Below are 19,742 nucleotides of genomic sequence, written 5' to 3'. Positions count from 1 at the left end.
TGAAATAATATTTTTTAAATATTTTTTAATAATATTTTTTATTATTTTATTATTTTTTCTCGAAACTGGTGAACTTCTATTTCGATCCTTCCATACCGCACTTTTAATCCAGGATCAAGTCCTGGTACATTTTTTTTGCTATTTTTTGTGTGCAAGGTTCTTTTAAAATGACATTCCAAGAAGGATTCTGCACCGTCCGACCGCCGCTCTTTTCTGGCGAGGACATTGGATACTGGAAGAACCGGATAGAATACCACCTCAAGACGCAAGTCGAGATGTGGATCATCATCCAGACCGGACTCGAACTTCCACGTGACGACACCGGAGAACTTATCTCATGCATCAACTGGGATTCTAGCACAATGAAAAAAGTTGAAGCCGATGCCAAAGCAACCTGCATGCTACAATGTGGACTAACCAATGAAGAACTGAACCGCATCGGCCCCTTCGCAAGTGCAAAAGAGTTGTGGCAAAAGTTGATAAAATTACACGAGGGCACTTTCGACGCTCAAGTAAGTAAGCATAATTTAATAAATGATTTATTTGAATTAGATGAGCAGAATAATACTACTTCGACCGAGGAAGGTATTACGATGGTTGCAGGTACAAGTAAGACAGAGGAAAAGATATGGTCCGAGTCTTCAGATGAATCCGTGTCCGACGTAGAAGAACCGACGAGCTTCCTCGCTCTACCAGTACTAGCAACCGTGGCAGAAACTGAGTCCGAGTATGAGTCAGAAATCGAGAGTGAATCCGAGACTGAGTCTGATCGAAGCCACGAATCCGCATTCGTTTCCGAAGGACCAAAACCCACTGTAAGTTCACTATTCGCAGAATTTCAATTAGATAACTTGCATGAATTATTACCTTACTTAGTAAAAAAGTTGGCTAAATCCAACGTCCGGGTTAAGTCGCTCCAAAAGGAGGTAACAGCCCTTAAGGAAGCGACTGACTCGAGCTCTTTAACTGAGTCAGTTCAAATTGGAAGTTCAACTCAAGTCCAACAATTTGAGGAAGAAAATTCCAATTTGAAAGCTCAAATTAAAGAACTCAAGAACACGTTGGAACAGTTCACCTTGGGCTCCAAGAATCTGGATCTGATTCTTGGAAAACAACGAGCCGTTTACAACAAAACTGGACTTGGATTTAAAACTAAAATAAAATACAAATCATATTCATCGCTAGTTAATAGAAATAATAGAAAAATTCTCCAAGCATGGGTGCCAAAATCCAACTTGGTTAATCAAGTTGGAACTGGTCACTATTGGGTCCCCAAGGATCAAGTCTATTACCTTGATAGACCATATCGAGGCTATGATCCAGGGGGAGCTAATAGAAAAATAATATTAAGAACATAATTCAAATTAATATTCAAATTAAATTTGAAATTAAATTCAAAATTCAAAATTCAAAATTCAATTAAAAATTCAAAATTCAAAATCAAATTAAAAATTCGAAATTAACTTATAAATTCAAAATTCAAAAATAGATGGAGGATCCAAACTAGCTGGCACCTCCAACTGAACTACCCGACAGGGTAACTGAAGCTAATCTACCCGAAATGGGTAAAACAAGAGTACATTATCCGGCAGGGTAATTAAGGTTAGATTAAAACAGGCTAAGTTGAACTTGAACCACAGTACTGGTAAAATTTTTGGATGATAGTACGTTAGGGAAGCTTGGGCATCGCATGTCTAGGAAGATATGGCTTCGACCTGGTGCATTTGGCCAAGTGGAATTGACCGAAGCTACCCTTAAATGGATCCTAACTAGTTAGACCAAGGATTAGTATTAAGCTCAATGGGTAGGACTATTTGGGAAACCTCGAAGGCATGGTTACTTTAATGAGCTCCTTGTGACTCACCATAGCCCAGAAGTTTATCCAAAGAATGCTTACTTGTTGAACCCAAAGCTAAACCTGAATCTAACACAAAGTTCAACCAGACCCTTAATTTCAACAATAATTCATCTCAACAATTATAGGGTTCCCAGATTGACAATTTTAGATCAGGTGAGATGACTAGGAAATTAAATTATTAAAATTGACTCACTTAAATCAAGTTAATTAATAATTAAATTATTTTAACTTGAATTATTTTCAAATCTAAATTATTTTAAAACTCAGTTTCTAAATCATTCTAAATTGTCTGAAATTATTTTTCAAAGATTAATTAACATTAAATTTTTTTTTTATTAACTAACTTTAAAATTATCTTGCAAAAATTATTTTCCAAATTTAATTAACTTTAAAATTATTTTTCAAAATTATTCAACTTTAAAATCTTTAACTCAATCCTTTCAAAACTATTTTTTTTAAATCTCAAATTTCAAAATTATTTTTAAATCTCAAATTTTAAAATTATTTTTAAATCTCAAATTTCAAAAATACTTTAAAATTATTTAAAAATCTTTTCAAAATTAATTTCAAAATCATTTTAAAATCTTTTCAAAACTTAATTTCAAAAACATTTTAAAATCTTTTCAAACTTAATTTTAAAATCATTTCAAAATCTTTTCAAAATCATTTTAAAATCTTTTCAAAACTTAATTTCAAAATCATTTTAAAATCTTTTCAAAACTTATTTTCAAAATCTTTTCAAAATTAATTTCAAAATCATTTTAAAATCTTTTCAAACTTAATTTTAATATTTTCAAAATCATTTTAAAATCTTTTCAAAACTTAATTTCAAAAACATTTTAAAATCTTTTCAAACTTAATTTTAAAATCATTTCAAAATCTTTTCAAAATCATTTTAAAATCTTTTCAAAACTTAATTTCAAAATCATTTTAAAATATTTTCAAAACTTATTTTCAAAATCTTTTCAAAATCATTTTAAAATCTTTTCAAAACTTAATTTCAAAATCATTTTCAAAATCTTTTCAAAAATCATTTTAAAATCTTTTCAAAACTTATTTTCAAAATCTTTTCAAAATCATTTTCAAAATCTTTTCAAAAATCATTTTCAAAATCTTTTCAAAAATCATTTTTAAAATCTTTTCAAAATTATTTTCAAAATCATTTCAAAATCATTTTAAAATCTTTTCAAAACTTAATTTCAAAATCTTTTCAAAATCATTTTAAAATCTTTTCAAAACTTAATTTCAAAATCTTTTCAAAAACATTTTAAAATCTTTTCAAAAACATTTTAAAATCTTTTCAAAACTTAATTTCAAAATCATTTTAAAATCTTTTCAAAATCTTTTGAAAATCATTTTTAAAATCTTTTCAAAACTTATTTTCAAAATCTTTTCAAAATCATTTTAAAATCTTTTCAAAACTTAATTTCAAAATCATTTTTAAAATCTTTTCAAAACTAAATTTCAAAATCATTTGAAAAATCCTTCAAAATCATTTTAAAAATCTTCTAAAACTTCATTTCAAAATTATTGGAAAAATCTTTCAAAATCATTTTAAAAATCTTTTAAACTTAATTTTAAAATTATTTTCAAAATTACTTTAAAAATCTTTTAAACTTAATTTCAAAATTACTTTAAAAATCTTTTAAACTTAATTTCAAACTTATCTTTAAAATTATTTTAAAAATCTTCTAAAACTTCATTTCAAAATTATTTGAAAAATCTTTCAAAATCATTTTAAAAATCTTTTAAAACTTCATTTCAAAATTATTTGAAAAATCTTTCAAAATCATTTTAAAAATCTTTTAAACTTATTTTCAAAATCATTTTAAAAATCTTTTAAACTTCATTTCAAAATCCTTTGAAAAATACTTGAAAAACTAACTTGAAATTCTTGCTCCCCTAAATTTACTAGACTTACAAGAATATGGAATTAGCCCTGAAGGAAATGGAGATTTGAAGTTAGAGCATGCTCATACTTTAGGGCTCTGATACCTGAACAAAACAATCTGGATAACTTAAAATCTATTTAACCTCATGCTTGGACTTAAAGACCAACTAAAATAAATAACCTAAATTAAACATTTAGTCACTCCCTCTTTATCCAAAAAAAATAACAAATTCTTACTCCTATCTTTTCAAAATTAAGTTTTAACGCTAAGTACCTTTTAAACTGAACCTACATTCATTGTTTGCAAAAGGCTTAGCTAAAGTGACTCATATAGCAACCTTCCAACTTTCTCAAACTTAGCCACCTTATAAATTTTAACTCTAAATGCTAAAATACTTTTCTAAGTTAAAAGTATTAAAAAGCATATTTCTTTACTTGCAAAATTTAACTCATGGCTTTCAAAAGAATTTTGCTAAGTAAATTGAGACTTCAAATTTCTTTACAAACAATTTGGCTCCAAAATTTAAAAAAAAAAAAATCTAGCTAAGTTTTTCTAACTTTAGTTAGGTATGTCTTTCTAAAAACAACCAAGTCTCAAAAGTGGCTAAAGGCATCATTCGAAATCATCCATATATTAGCCTTTTAAACTTAAGTGAAAAATATTTCGTTTGTTGTTTTCTTAAAATCTTAAAACTTGCTTTCAACTGAGTTTTTATATATGGCAAAGGGGGAGAGTAGAATAAAATTCAAAGAATTAAAGAAAATTGAAAGAAACTCAAATTTTAAAAAGTGAGCTTTTATTAAGGGGGAGTCTTTATATTAAGGGGGAGCTCTGCACTTAATTTAGCTCTGCACTTAACTATCATTATGCTTGTATTTTCATGCTTATCTTTTAATGGCATTATTTTCTTAACTTTGAATTTTTATTGCCATAATCAAAAAGGGGGAGATTGTTGGTGCAGGAAGCATCTGACGATCGAACCTAAGTTTTGATAATGGCAAAGGGATTCAAAGTTAAGATTCTTTGTTATCTAACATGTTGAATGAGTGTTTCAGGAAAGTCCTAACTGCGATTAGGCAGGTGAAAACCCTAGGGGGTGGTAACCCTAGGTCATAGGGGGTGGTAACCCTACGTGGAGAAAAGTCCTAACTGCGGTTAGGCAGGTGAAAACCCTAGGGGGTGGTAACCCTAGGTCCTAGGGGGTGGTAACCCTAGGTGGAGAAAAGTCCTAGCTGCGGTTAGGCAAAGGGAAAAACCCTAGGGGGTGGTAACCCTAGGTCATAGGGGGTGGTAACCCTATGCGGAAAGTCTTGGCAGGTCGATGACTTCAGGCAAAAAGTCCTAGGGGGTGGTAACCCTAAGTGGAAAGTCCTGGTGCCGCGAACCAGGTGAAAGACTGGACTAGCCGGGAAGCGGATGTCCAGCAGAAAGTCCGGAAGTATCGAGTGCTGAGCAAAAGTCCAGTCGATCTGGAGGATCGCACTAGCAGCAGGTAAATCTCCTTAGTGGAGTAGGTGAGGACGCGTTCCCCGTAGAGGGAACAGTAGGCGTCGGGTCGACCTAGAGTTTCCGGTCGGAAATCCGAAGTCAGACCCGGACAGTCCGGAGACTGTCATAACTTCATATTCATACTATTATTTTGTGTTAACTTTGTGTTGCAGGTATTTTTGGATTAACATACTTGCAGGTACCAAAAACACAAAGAAGAACTCGGATGAACAGTGTCCGAGACCCCTCCATGAGGCTTGGAGGCGCCTCGGGTGCAAAACCTGAAGCTGGCTGCGAAGTGAAGCTGGAGGCGCCTTCATAGGGATTGAAGGTGCCTTGGACCATTGAAGGTAGCTTGGACCATTGAAGGCGCCTTGGAGGTTTGATGAAGGCGCCTTCAGGTTAGGATAAGCAGCAGTCAGCGGAGGTTATCACAGCGCAGGAACAGGGATTAATTTTGGGGTTCAAGGCGCCTTGACTGGCACTGGAGGTGCCTTGAACGTCCAATAAAAGGACATCTCGACCAGTAGCTTGAAATATCTTCTTCCAAGTGAACTATCTGCTACAAGCTGCCTACGAGACGATCCCGAAGTGCTGCAACGACACCCCAACAACCCGGAGCTTCAGATTTAGTCCTTTGTTGTCGGTATAATCTTTTACTGCTTTGAATTATAATTAGTTTGTAATAGTTTTTACGAGCTTATAGTTGTTGCCCACGGAAAGCGATCAAGGATCGCGGGCCTTCGAGTAGGAGTCGATCAAGGCTCCGAACGAAGTAAATCCTCCTGTCTTTGTGTGCTTGCTTTCTTATTTTCCGCTGCGTTTTAATTACTCGAGTGTTTTACGAATCAAACGAATTAGCCGCGAGCGCTATTCACCCCCCCCCCCTCTAGCGCATCTCGATCCAACACTCTGCCTTACAAGATGAAAGTGTCACTGTCGTTTGCTTCTGTAAGTTCCAGGACACCAAACTCTCATTAAAATAGAAAGTCATTCCACTTGTGTTTTTCCTTCCATCGAGATCACCGGCTAAGTCACTGTCCGAGTAGCCGAATACACCAATTTCTTGGGGTCCCTTTATGTAGGCAAGTCCAAAATAGATTGTACCTTTCAAATACCTGAGAATTTGTTTGACCACCTTGTGATCATGATTGTAGGCCTCTCCATGTATCTGCTCGCCATTCCGACAGAATATGACAGGTCTGGCCGTGTGTGCAATAAATATCCCAAACAACCAATGATGCACTGATACTCTGTGGCGTCAACTGGAGTCCCTTCCAAGTCTTTATACAGCTGTGTCTTGGGTTCCATTGGATGCTTTGTGGAATTGCAGTCTGTCATCTTGAACTGAGATAGAATTTTATTGGCATAAGCTGATTGCCTAAGTAAAATTTGGCTCTTCTGTTGCTCCACTTCAATCCCTAAGTAGTAGGAGAGAAGACCCAAATCACTCATCTCAAATTCTGTCATCATTTGTTGTTTGAACTTGTTGATTTTTTCTATGCTACTTCCTGTCACGATGAGATCGTTGACATACACTCCAACAAGTATCCTTTCTTCTCCTTCACCTCTTGTATATACTGCATGTTCTTGAGAACATTGTTTGAAGCCAAGCTCTTCCAGACTCCTGTTCAAACACATGTTCCAAGCACGTGGAGCTTGCCGCAGTCCATAGAGGGCCTTGGACAACCTATATACCTTATGTTTATGATTTTGTACTTCAAACCCTTCTGGTTGAGTGACATATATTTCTTCTTCTAACTCTCCGTTAAGGAATGCTGACTTCACGTCTAGATGGTGTACCTTCCAGCTTTGATTTGCCGCAAGTGCAAGAATGACTCGAATAGTATCAAGTCTAGCGACAGGCGCAAACACTTCTTCAAAGTTAATGCCTTGTCTTTGTACATAGCCTTTAGCCACTAATCTTGCTTTGTGCTTAACGACTTTCCCATCTAAATCTTTCTTCAATTTGAACACCCACTTTAGGCCAATAGGCTTGTGGCCTAATGGGAGCTCAGTTAAGTTCCAGGTATTGTTCATCTCAATATATTTCAGCTCTTTCTCCATTGCTTCGTACCAGCAAGCCTCAGTTGCTGCTTCTTGATAACATGTCGGTTCTTCAGATATCACCATCATCACCTCACCCTCTTCTTCATCAATACCAACCACTTCCTTAGTGTTGGCATAGATATCAGCAATGGACCTAAAACGGACCGGTCCTTCATAAGACTCGGGTGAGTTTGTTATCGAAGGCGAGGAAGTTGTATTGGTGTTCGATGATAGTGCAGATGTACTTGATGCTCTTGCCACGGCTACTGCCGGTGTTGTGACATCTTCCACTGCGGCCTCAATGTCTGCTGCAACAATCACCTTGTCGATGCCGAATGCATCTACCACCATAAACTCTGGTACCCTTTCTTCATTATTGGCACCTGCATTCCATGTCCATTCACAATTTTTTGAAACATCACATCTCTACTTACTTGTAGCTTGCCATGCCTTGGATCAAATAGACAATGAGTTTTGCAGCCTTCCTCGACACCCAAGTATACCATGGGTGAGCTTCTGTCGTCAAGTTTCTTGAGGTGAGGGCCTGTATTTTTCACATATGCAACACAACCGAACACTCTCAAGTGGGCGAGATGTGGCTTTCTCCCCATCCAAGCTTCAAATGGCCTGCGCTCTCCTAGCGCCTTAGTTGGGAGATGGTTTAACAAATAGACAGCATGCCTAACCGCCTCTCCCCAGAACCTTGCCGGCATATGTGTACCCTTGAGGAGAGATCTTGCCATGGCCATCACGGTACGATTACGGCGCTCCACAACACCATTTTGTTGGGGTGTGTAGAGAGTCATGAGATGTCACTCGATTCCTTCATTTTCATAGAACTGAGTGAACTCCGTGGATAGAAACTCGCCGCCCCGGTCTGTTCGGAGTGTTTTGATGTTGTATTCAGTCTTGGTCTCCGTTAATAATTTGAACTTCTTGATTGCTCAGAATGCATCATTCTTTGCTGCCAATATAAACACCCACATCCACCTTGTAAAATCATCAACAATCAGAAGGAAATACTTGTTACCGGCTAGTGTACATGGTGAGATTGTGTCACAAATATCAGCATGGATAAGTTCCAACGGCTTCTCTGCTCTAAAGTTTGCTTGGCACGGGAATGACGACCTTGCATGCTTGGCGATCACACACACCTCGCAAAACTTGTTCGGCTGGGAAAATAGAGGCACATCAACCGTCAATTTCTTCTCCCCTAACAACTTCAAGTCATGGAAATTGACATGTCCGAGCCTTGTATGCCATAACTAGGTTAGGTCTTCTAGGCTTGCTAGGAGACAGACTTGCTTGAATGTCTTCAAGGTTATCTTGTACAAGCGATTTTGTGTTCGCTTTACCAGCATCAAGAGCTTCCCGCTCCTATCAATCAGCTTCATGGTATCTCTTTCCATGTGCACCTCGTTCCCAGTTTCTGTCAATTGACCGAGACTTATGATATTACTACAAAGTTTCGGAATGTAGTATACCTTGTGGAGAGCCTTCAGATCGCCGTTCTTGCATTCGAACACAACCGTCCCCTTGCCCATGATCTCAATGGTTAATCCATCGTCAAACCTCACCCTCCCGGTGATGGTTTCATCTAGTTCTTGAAACTTCTTACGATGGCCAGTCATGTAGTTGCTGGCACCGTTGTCAAGATACTAGACATCTTCATCTCCTTTCTTAATGCCGTGGTACATCTCCGGTATGAACCTATCTTCACTGAGCAGAATGGTATCCTACCGCTCACGCCTAATGTCAGACTCCTCGTGGGACACGGTCATCATCAGTGCTGGCTCTTCATCGGTGGCACAAGTGAGATGAGCCTCATCATCACGCCGCTGGTTGTAGCATTCGGACGCATAATGCCCCATTTTCTCGCAATTGAAACACTTTATATGTCTCTTGTCTCGAGTGCCACTGTTATTGCCGCTAGTCCCTCCTGCACTGTCTTGGCGTTGCGTACCACGACCATGACCGCACCCTCACCGACGTCCATGCCATTTGCCACGACTAGGGCTGCTTGACCCACACCCCTTTCCTCTTAACGAAGTGTCCACGTTGCTCCCCTCCTGTCGCATTTGCCATTCGGCATGAGTAAGTAGGAGCTCTCCTTCAGTGTCGTTGGTGTTGTCGCGTAATTGTAATATTCGTTCCTCGTACTCCTTTAGTCGCCCAATAGTCTTCTCAAATGGTATCGTATCAAGGTCGTGAAACTGCTCAATACCGGCAACAATAGGGAAGAACTTATCAGGGACAGAATCGAGTAACTTCTTTACCAAAGATGAATCTTCAAGTGTGGCACCAAGAGCGGAGAACTTGCTGCTCATAGCACTAAGTTTGCCAGCAAACTCATCAATCGTGTCAGTCTCCTTCATCCGGAGGGCGTCAAACTCGCTCTTCAACATTTGTACGCGTACCTTCTTCACTCGATCACTTCCAAGGTACCTCGTCTTGAGGCTGTCCCAGACTTCCTTCGCCGTCTTCTTTTTTGTGATATGGAGAAGTATGTCCTCGGGGACACACTGCAAGATGTATACACGTGCCTTTTTATCCTTCTTTGCATCCACCTGGGCTCCTTCCACTGGCTCCACCGCCTCCCAGACTCCCTGGGCATCAAGGATCACCTATGTCTTTATTGCCCACACAGTATAATTGTAAGGGCTTAGCATCGGATAGGGAAATGACACTCCGCCGTTCTCCTTCGCAGTAACTTGTGGGATGCCAGACATTTTTGTGGAACGTGGATTCTTGGGTGTTCTATACTACCAAGGCTCTGATACGAGATGTTGGCTTAGAATCGATGAATAGCACACCCAAGGCACATACTAATATGCAAAAAAAAAAAAAAAAAGAATAGAGCGAGGAAGAAGACAACTGATAGAATACTTTCTTAGAAGATGAAAAAATGAATTGAATGAATACACATCTCTAGGACCCTTTATATACACCATAAGACTAAGACTAATTCCAATGATTTATCCCTTAAAATTAGAAAGACTAATTCCAGTACTTTATCCCTTAAAGCTAGTAAAGTTTATCACCACTAATGCAAGGAAAAAAAAGAAAATCACGTAGCCAATAATCATGTCCGGATTATGCTCACATCGCGCGTCCCTCCCCACGCATCGACAGCTGCGATTTCCACCGCAAGAAGGATCACACCGCCCAGAGTAGCACATTCGACCAAGTGACGCACTGCTCACGAGCAGCCAATGTCGCCTTTCCACTCCTTCTCCTCTCCTCCTCATGTAGAGAGACCCGAACGTTGGTCGGGTACCCCTTAGCCGTGTCGTCTCCCCGATTGTCTACCACTGCCAACGTCACCGCAAACCGCAAACTGCACTTCACTTTTCCTATGGGCATGACGTTGCAAGTCCGGACGACCACCTTAAGCCGAGGGAAGAGGCCGTGAAACTGACACACCAGCCAGCCACTGCCACCCTTGCCGTCATGGCTCCTAGCATCGCCGAGCACCATCCTGTGCCCCGTTGCAGCCGACGACCTCCTCAATCGGGATCCCCGACCCTGTACACGACCACAGTAATTTGTTGCTTGCAGGCCATCCATGCCACCGCCGATCAGCAACACCAGCTCACCCAGAGCCTCCATCGGAGAGGAAGAGTTTAAGTAATTAATTAATGTTTTGATTAACATAGGTTTATTTTGTGATTTCAAATTAACTAAGCTTAGGTTGAGTTGATTGGGTTAACTCACCAATGAATTGATTAATAATTCTGATTATAGATTTAGTAAATCTAATTAATTAATGTTGGTTAAATTCTTGGTTAATTAATTTGTATTTTAATTGAGAAGTTGATTGATTAATTAATAGATTGATTAACTATTAATTAAGAGTATTGGATGATTAATTAAGTTTATTTGATTAATTGAAATGATAAGCTAGATAATTAATTAGGTTGGGTTAAATGACTACTTAATTGAGATTAATGGATGCATTAGATATTTAATAATTAATTGATTAATTGAGGTTACATGATTAAATTATAATTCAATTGATGGAGAGATTAATAGATTAACATAGAAATTAAACAATAGGTTGATAACTAGGATTATTGTTTTCTTAGATCGGCTTCGTTCTCGACACTTGTAGGATTTGGGCTCAAGGTAGACTTTGGACTTGAAGACAATTTAGACACGCTACATCTATGTGGGTAGATCCTGCTTATCTTCTTAATAGCTTTGATTTTAGTGTATGATTGTTTACTGTCATGTTTGATGAGGTTACAGTTACTCGTCTATCTTAAATATGTCCTATATTGCTCCTGAGTTGATACTTTATTGATTGTCCTTATATGATGACCTATTGTTGATAGCTAAGCAGTTATGTCTGTTATTCATGATTGGATTCATATATGATATTACCAGACCCTAGTGTAGGACGATCATACCATAGTATAGGATATTATGCATCTTGCTAAACCTGTGTTTGTTTTTTCATACTATAGTGTAGGATATTGAGTATCCTAATAGATCCTTGTTGTTATTTAGGCCTATAGCTTATATTTGTGAATTTATATTATAGTATGGTTATATACTTAAGCCCATGCCTGCAGGGCACTGATTTTATAGGTAGTATAGTTGTATACCAATGCGAGGGCATATATATATATATATATATATATTAGTGAGATTATACTGACCTAGACTTGATGGAAATCACTCCCTAGCAAAAGGATAGTGTATTCCACTAGGCTTTTCCCTCTAAATCAGTCCCTAGGATTACTTGATATTGATTCCATTGTTTATTATATCTGTGACAATTCTAGGGAATTAGTTGAGATAGTAGGATTATATCGTAATATAGAATACCGAGTATCCTAGTAGATCTTACTTGTTATATAGGCTCATTCCTATACATTAGTAGAATTATACTATATGGTGGGATTTCGAGGATCCTACTAGACCCTGGGTTGCTATACCTTGATGATCATTGTCTCTCATTCATGGCTGAGAGAGTCGTCAGCAACCGTTAGTATATTTTATAGACCATTGTCTCCCATTCATGGTTGAGAGAATCGTTAGTATATCCTATCTCCTATGCATGGGTGAGAGAGTCATTAGTGACCATTGGTATATACCTTGTCTGCCCACTGGATCATCCATTGTAGAGCGTTCTCCTGCGGACAATAACTAGTCATTTACCTTGACTGCCCACTGGATCATCCGTGGTAGAGCGTTCTCCTGCAGTCAGTATTTGTTATGTGTTTGCTATATGTCGGACATATATTTATGCATGCAGGTTTGGATATACTGTATGTACTCCTAATTTATTAGTTTTACTTGATTGAGCAGGTTAGTGAAGTGCTATGTTATTGATTATACTTTTGGTTAGCTAATGATTATGTTGGGACCTTATATTGGTTAGTAAGTATTTTATCTAAGATTACATCCTTTGATCTCCTGTCAGTATGTTATTCATGCACTATATTCTTCTACCCACTGAGTGGTTGTACTCACTACCCTTTGCTTTTTCCTTAACTTTCAGGTTAGGAGATAGAGGAGGTGTTGTGTCGCTCAGAGGTCCTGGCTGCCAGTCCCGATCGAGTTGGATTTATGTTGAGTTGTTTCTTTTTATGGTTTTCGTTGCTTATAGTTATAGTTCATTCTATTCTGGATTTTTTTGAGTGTTTCACATGTACATACATACATACATGCATTGTCATTTGTGACTTAGTATTGTTATATTATATCGGTATTTTTTTAATGTTGGCTTGAATTGGTGTGATATCGATTATTTCGTATATTGTTACTAAGAGGTACCGTCTGATTTAGCGGACAAGTATTCCCTTGAGGCGTGACATAGAGTTGTATTCGAATTCCAATAGCTAGCCAACGGTAATCGACAGCTCAAGGTGCATCTATTGGAAACGCAAGGGCGCCTCCAACATGGTTGGAGGCGCCTTCCACCAAAAGGTGTGAGGGCACCTCCAACCATGTTGAAAGCGCCTTCCACGAGGCAATGTGACTAGTTAACCTTCAAAAACTGGTTAACTCTTCCTTAGGTGATTATCCGGTTGTTCGAAGTTGAGCTTACTCAAATCTAATTCTGACCTTTTTCTTGAGTAGGCTTCCTCCCCTGCTTCTCGTCCCTCGAATACGCCGCGCACGTCCTTCTCGTCCACCTGTATACTCTTTTATAACTTCTCATCCCTCGGATGCACCGAGCCCGTTGACTCCTCGTACCATCCTTCTCATCACTGCATCTCCTGCTCAACTGCTTGTATTCCTAAGTTTATATACACTTAGACACAAGGATCAAACTGTTGGAGCAATCCCAATGGTCCGCGGGACCATGTGTTTTGGTGTTTGGGCAAAGGGTTTAAGTTAGGATTACCCTCGTTATTTGATATGTGTACTTGAGTTGTGCAGGACTACAGGTGACACATGTGACTCAGGTTGATGGCTTCGGATCCGGTGAAGGATGGAGCATCCAAGGGACCGTGGATAAGGCAGCGAGAACAAGGGCCGAGGGAAGCGACTTCGAGGCATACGCGAAGGATGGCATTGGGGACGAGCCATGGGCTTGGATGCATCCGAGGGACGAGAGCCAAAGGAAGTAGGCTTGAAGGCAAGAGGTCAAAGCTGCAAAGAAAGCGTCAAATGAGTCATAAGGGTGAGGATACGAGTGCATGAGAGATTGTACTCGGAGTAAAATCCTAGTCCTAGGATTTTACTATAGCGGCATTGTAGCAGTACTGTAGCGTACTGTAGCAGTTACTGTAGCGCACTGTAGCAGTCGACTGGTGATGGATTAGTCGACTGATGCACTGTAGCATAGCCGTTGAAAGAGCCGTTGGGCTGGCACCAGTCGACTGGTGCAAGGACTAGTCGACTGGTAATGGGCAAATCAGGTTCTAATTTGTTCCAAGCTCTATAAGAAGGAGCTTGGTATGGCCGGCCAAGGTGACGAAATTAGACTTGGTTAAAGCCTAATTAGTAGTCACTAAGTGCTCAAGAGTTTCCCTTGTGTCCAAGAGGTCTTGGTGAGTTTGTGGTGAGGTTTCTCCACCCACAAGGATGTTTGAGCTAGCCGGAGGTCTTCCGGGGAGTAATCCACCGACGGATAGGGATCGTCCACCTTACGGACACGCCGTGGAGTAGGAGCTTTATCTCCGAACCACGTAAATCGGCACGTGTTGGTTTGCTTGCTCTTTCTTGTTCTTTGTATTTGTATTTAGCTTTCGTATTTGTGTTTGTATTATTTGTATTTCCGCTGCACAACTAACAAATACGTAGAAAGCGAGCGATTTGGGGGTGCCGTCTATCCAACCCCCCTTCAAGTCGGCCACCGATCCTCCAACACAAACATGGCAAGACCTAACTTAACCCAGTTGACCACATCAAAACTAACTCTGGGTACTTACACTAGGTGGTAGTCTTTCAAAGTTAAAGGAGGCGGCAATTCTCACTACCAACGAGTCAACCAAGAGATGGAGCCTTGGAGTTTGATGAAAAAGAATTGGGATTTCCATCCTTTGTGGGATGAAGGAAGCTCCTTAATTAAGTTAATCCCATATCGAGAGAAGAAGAAGACTCAATCCCACATCAAAACTAACTCTGGGTACTTACACTAGGTGGTAGTCTTTCAAAGTTAGAGGAGGCGGCAATTCTCACTACCAACGAGTCAACCAAGATATGGAGCCTTGGAGTTTGATGAAAAAGAATTGGGATTTCCATCCTTTGTGGGATGAAGGAAGCTCCTTAATTAAGTTAATCCCATATCGAGAGAAGAAGAAGACTCAATCCTCCATCTTCTTCTAGTAAAAGAAAAAAATGAAAGAAGCGAGGAGAAAGTGGAATGTGATATAAGTAGAAAAAAATCACTACCCCAGTCAAAATACAGAAAGAATTGGGGTCAAGCTGTGACAATGAGATGTAAAAGTATCACGACACTTCAATAAAGAAAACATGATAGGGAAGCGTAACTCTCTCATCATGTAGCTTCGGAAGAAAGTTACAAAGCCTAGAGGGGACAGTCTAGCCGATCATTGCCATTCGAAAACCATAATAGATGATTGGTCGGAACTCCATAAGCCATCCTCAACTGATCAAGGGATGCATCAGTAAAACTTGAAGCAGTAGATCTATACCAGGGAGCGAAAGAAGATTCTCTGGCCATGGAATGTGCTACCACGGGATTGGTTAAAGAAAGAATCATAAAGATGGACTAAAATAACTTATTGGGTGGAGAGGAAAACTCGAAGACAAAGGAGACGAAAAAGAAGAAGAAATGACAATTGAAGAATCAGCAAGTGCATGCATAAATGTTCTTATCTGACCTAATATAGCATGACTCGTTCAATTGGGATCGTTGGATCTCTATTGTTATAAGGGTGGGATAAAATTTTTACCGTGCCATAAAGCACATAGGACAAATTAAAACTCAGAGTAATCATTACATTTTAAAAGACGCCTAGCCTTTTCTGTCGCGAGTCTTATTACATTAATGTGATGCAATCTCAGAGGTTCACTTGTACATTCTGGGCTTATAAATAGAGGTGTATAATGCAAACAACATTCTTAAAAGGAATGGCTGCATTTAAGGACATGATGGTCGAGACATGTTGACATTTTATGTGTAATCTCTTCATAAATATGCAATGGATTTGCCACATGGCTTAAGTAATCGAGGTGGTTGGGATCATTCTGATTATACAACAATCTAGTCAGTTAGACTCTCACCTCCTTAGACTAGACTTGAAGGGGAGACTTGTAATTCAGGGAATGATCAATATGTGTCATATGGATAAGAGAAGATTGGTGAAACCTACTTAGATGGTTCCAACAGAGGAAAGTCTCAAGCCTCTCGGCTCCATAGCCTTCTGGTCTCTCAGGCCTCTCGGATCCTTAGACTCTTGTCCTCTCGGGCCTCCTATCCTCTCGGGCCTCCTGGCCTCTCAGGCCTCTCGGGCCTACCGGCTTCTTAACTTCCTGACCTCTTGAGCCTCTCAATTCCTTAGCCTCCCGATCTCTCAGGCCTCCAGGTTCCTTGGCCTCTTAGCTCTCGACTCTTGGGTCATTGTCTCCTTGGTTTCGCGACCCCTTGGCGACGTAGGATGCACGACCATTTTTGGAAAAATGTGAATCATAGTGTAAATTTCGGAGTATTTCAGGAAAAGAATAATCATTGCGTAAATCTCAGATTATTTCAGGAAAAAAGCAATGGCATGAACAAGTTATATTATTAAAAAAAATTAAATACTGACAACATGGAAAAGAGAAACGGAAGGAAAAAGTACATGGTTTCCTTATAAAAGGTAGCTCTTTCCTATATCCAGGTATATGAACACACATATACGCACATCGAAATCCTAATGCTCATCTTCTTCATCTTTTAACTTGAGCGTCAGAATAATTACACTGAAAAACCTTCTGATTGTCATTTTAACTCTTTTCTTATTTACCTTAATCTAGACTCCTAACCTTAATCTAGACTCCTAACCACGTCGTCATCCTCGTTGTTATCTTGTAATTAGCAATTAAGTTGACAATAAAACTAACTAATGATGATTCAGATGTTTACACACATGATTATTAACAATAATAAAATCAGTTAAGAATCTCGTTGTTTTTTTTTAACTGGATGCAATTATATGCTTTGAGAGCCCTATGGATTTTTCCGCGTTCAATTTAAAATAATTTATCGATCTTGTGTTAGAGTAAAGCTTGAATCCAAAAGAATGGGATTATGGGAAGAATCTATTAAACATGAGAGATTTGCATGCGGTTTAAATGTTGATAAAATAAGGAAAAACGAGCCACAATCTATGAATTATTCAGAAAGTCAAAGACCAATTGACCCTCGCCGTTTCGGACGGGTCGCCGGTGATCACCAATGACCACATTAGCGGCAGAGCCGTTCATTTCGGCCTCTCTCTCTCTCTCTCCATCTCCGTTGCCACCGCCAGCTGCGGTGGCAACTCTCTCCGATCCTCCTATAAAATGCTCCAACTTCCTCCAATCCCAACAACCGAAGCTCCTCATCTCTTCCCTCTCAAACAATCCCTCGCCGCTCGCCCCGCCTACGAAGATGCATCGCGCATCTGCTCTTGTAGTCCTCCTCCTTGCCGCCGCCGCCGTCTCCGGCTTGGCACAAGCCCCCTCGGAGTCGCCAAAGGCCGCGACTCCAGCCCCAACTGGTTCCGTCGCGAAGGCTCCGGTCGTCGCGAAGGCTCCAGTCGTCGCGGCGAATGCGCCAGAATCGTCGGCGAAGACTCCCTCTCCAGCGAAGTCTCCTGCTTCCGAAACTCCCAGCGAGTCTCCCGCGTCGGCGCCAGGGCCAGGGTCAGAAGCCGATTCCCCTGCGACTTCTCCCTCCGCCGCGGACGCACCAACTGCCGAAGACGGTGCTGACTCTCCAGCATCCGCTCCGGCTCCTTCCGGCGAAGCAAGCGACGAGCATATAAGTGGCGCAAACCCTGCTGCCGTGGTCTCCGTCAGCGGGCTGGCCGCGGCTTTCGTTGCCGTTGTCGCTCTTTAAATTTCTAAAACCGTCGTGTGTGTGTTTGGCAACGGATCAAGAACAGAGAGGGTGAAACTTTCATTGCGCGAGGGCTACGGTTGAAAATCTAATAATGTCTTTGAAGAGATTATAATGGGACAAACAATTCTTTGAATTCGCAGACGATTAAAACCCGCAATGTACTAAAATTTATTGATTTGGAGGAATCCTCTTGCCCCTGCAGGTCTCGTATGGTCAAAAGTCATACTGTCAATTAAAGTCAAGTGAGCTAAACATGGCTCCAAAAGGAATCAAGCTAGCCAGATGAAACTTGGTTTTGATCGAGCCAGCTCAATATACTTATTCCAAAAGGATTCAAGTTTGATCAAGAATAAATCAGCTATTACGCCTCGGTCATAACTACTAGCATCCCTCCGTATCTCACCTTTAGATTCAAACATCTCCTAGACATTCTTCATGTCTCAGTCTTAACTATTGACATCCCTCCATATATCAGCCTCATATCCAGACATATATCTCTCCTGTATCCTTCATATCTCTGCCTCATATCCAAACATTTACTGGGGCATTCTTTATATCTCAGTCTTAGCTGTCAACATCTTTGCATGTCTCAATCTCAGATCCAGACATCTACCCTATTATGTCCCAAGGGAATTCACATATTTCCACTATGACATGTTGTCCACTTTGACCTTAAGTCTTCATGATATTATTTTTGGACTTTACTCAAAATGTCTCATGTCAATGGAGATATCTTATATTCTTTTAAACCCATGATATTTTCCATATCTTTCCGATGTTAGACTTTGATTATATTCTCAATAATTCTCCTCTTAAACGAAAGACAACCATTACTCTCATGGTTCAGACATCTTCACGAGTATTCGGTCACCTTGACCTGGTCCGGACCTTTCTCGCAAGTATCCGATTACTCTTGACCTACTCCGGGCCTCCTCGCAAGTATCTAGTCATCCTGATCTGCAATGAGTCTCCCCAGCATTAGGTCATTTTGACCTATTATGGGCCTCTCGCAAGCATCCGATCACCCTGACCTGATTCGAGTCTCTGGCAACTTCATTCAAGACCACTTCACATGGCATCTGGTCTGGACTATGACTCTGATACTATTTTGTCAAGTCCAAAAGGAATTCACATATCTCCATAATGATATAATATTGTCTACTTCGAGTAGAGTCCTCATGGCTTTATTTTTAGGCTCTACCCAAAAAATTCCATGTCAATGGAGATATCTTACATTCTTTTAAATCCATGATCATTTCAATATCTTTCCAATGTGGGGCATTGATTGCATTTCCAATATCCCTAATATCCTCCATGTCTCGGTCTAAGTTATCAACATCTCTCTATGTCTCTGTCTTAGATTCAGACATCTCCCCCGACATCATCTATGCTTTAGTCTCAGACCTGACATTGCCTTTGTCTTGGTCTCAATCACTGACATACTCTCTCAGTTGCAGTCGCCAACACCTTTCACGCCTCAATCTCATATCATAGCATCACACTTGGCTCGACCTCAGTCGCCAGCACCCTCCAGGCCTCAGCATCGGATCCCGATTTCGTCTATTCTCAAGACCACTTTGCATCAACTTCATTTCCTCATCTATCCTCGGATCAGACTCATACCTCACGTGGCCTACGAAAAGCACGTGGGGGCACATGAATAAGGAGACATCATAACTGTCGCCTCAATAAGGTCGTGCCTCCATAAAAATTCCAAAATATGTGGCACTACATGAATAGAGAGATTATTAAGGGGTTGTCAGATTTAGTCCCCTACATGCTCTCCTTCAAACACATGACATTTGGTGAATGGGGAGGCAACTAACAACTGTCGGATCTGACGCAAGGTGTACAGATTGAAGAGGACGATAAGTGCCTGACGAGAAGATGTTCTTCTGACGATCATATAAACCCTAGAGAGGGTAAGGGAAAAAGATTCTGGACTCTCTAC

At 39.9% G+C, this 19,742-nt stretch overlaps 1 protein-coding gene across 1 annotated transcript; it reads left to right on the top strand.

Annotated features, from left to right (window-relative positions):
- Positions 1-17,143: 17,143 nt before the first annotated feature.
- Positions 17,144-17,788, top strand: LOC122030388 (mucin-1-like). Its single transcript, XM_042589594.1, has one exon. The coding sequence runs from the start codon at positions 17,144-17,146 to the stop codon at positions 17,786-17,788; it is 645 nt and encodes a 214-aa protein (XP_042445528.1).
- The last annotated feature ends 1,954 nt before the right edge of the window (positions 17,789-19,742 follow it).

Source organism: Zingiber officinale, chromosome 10B (genome assembly GCF_018446385.1).
Source record: "Zingiber officinale cultivar Zhangliang chromosome 10B, Zo_v1.1, whole genome shotgun sequence".
NCBI classification, from domain to species: Eukaryota; Viridiplantae; Streptophyta; class Magnoliopsida; order Zingiberales; family Zingiberaceae; genus Zingiber; species Zingiber officinale.
The sequence above is the reverse complement of the archived record's forward strand: the minus strand, read 5'-3'. Positions and strand labels throughout refer to the sequence as shown.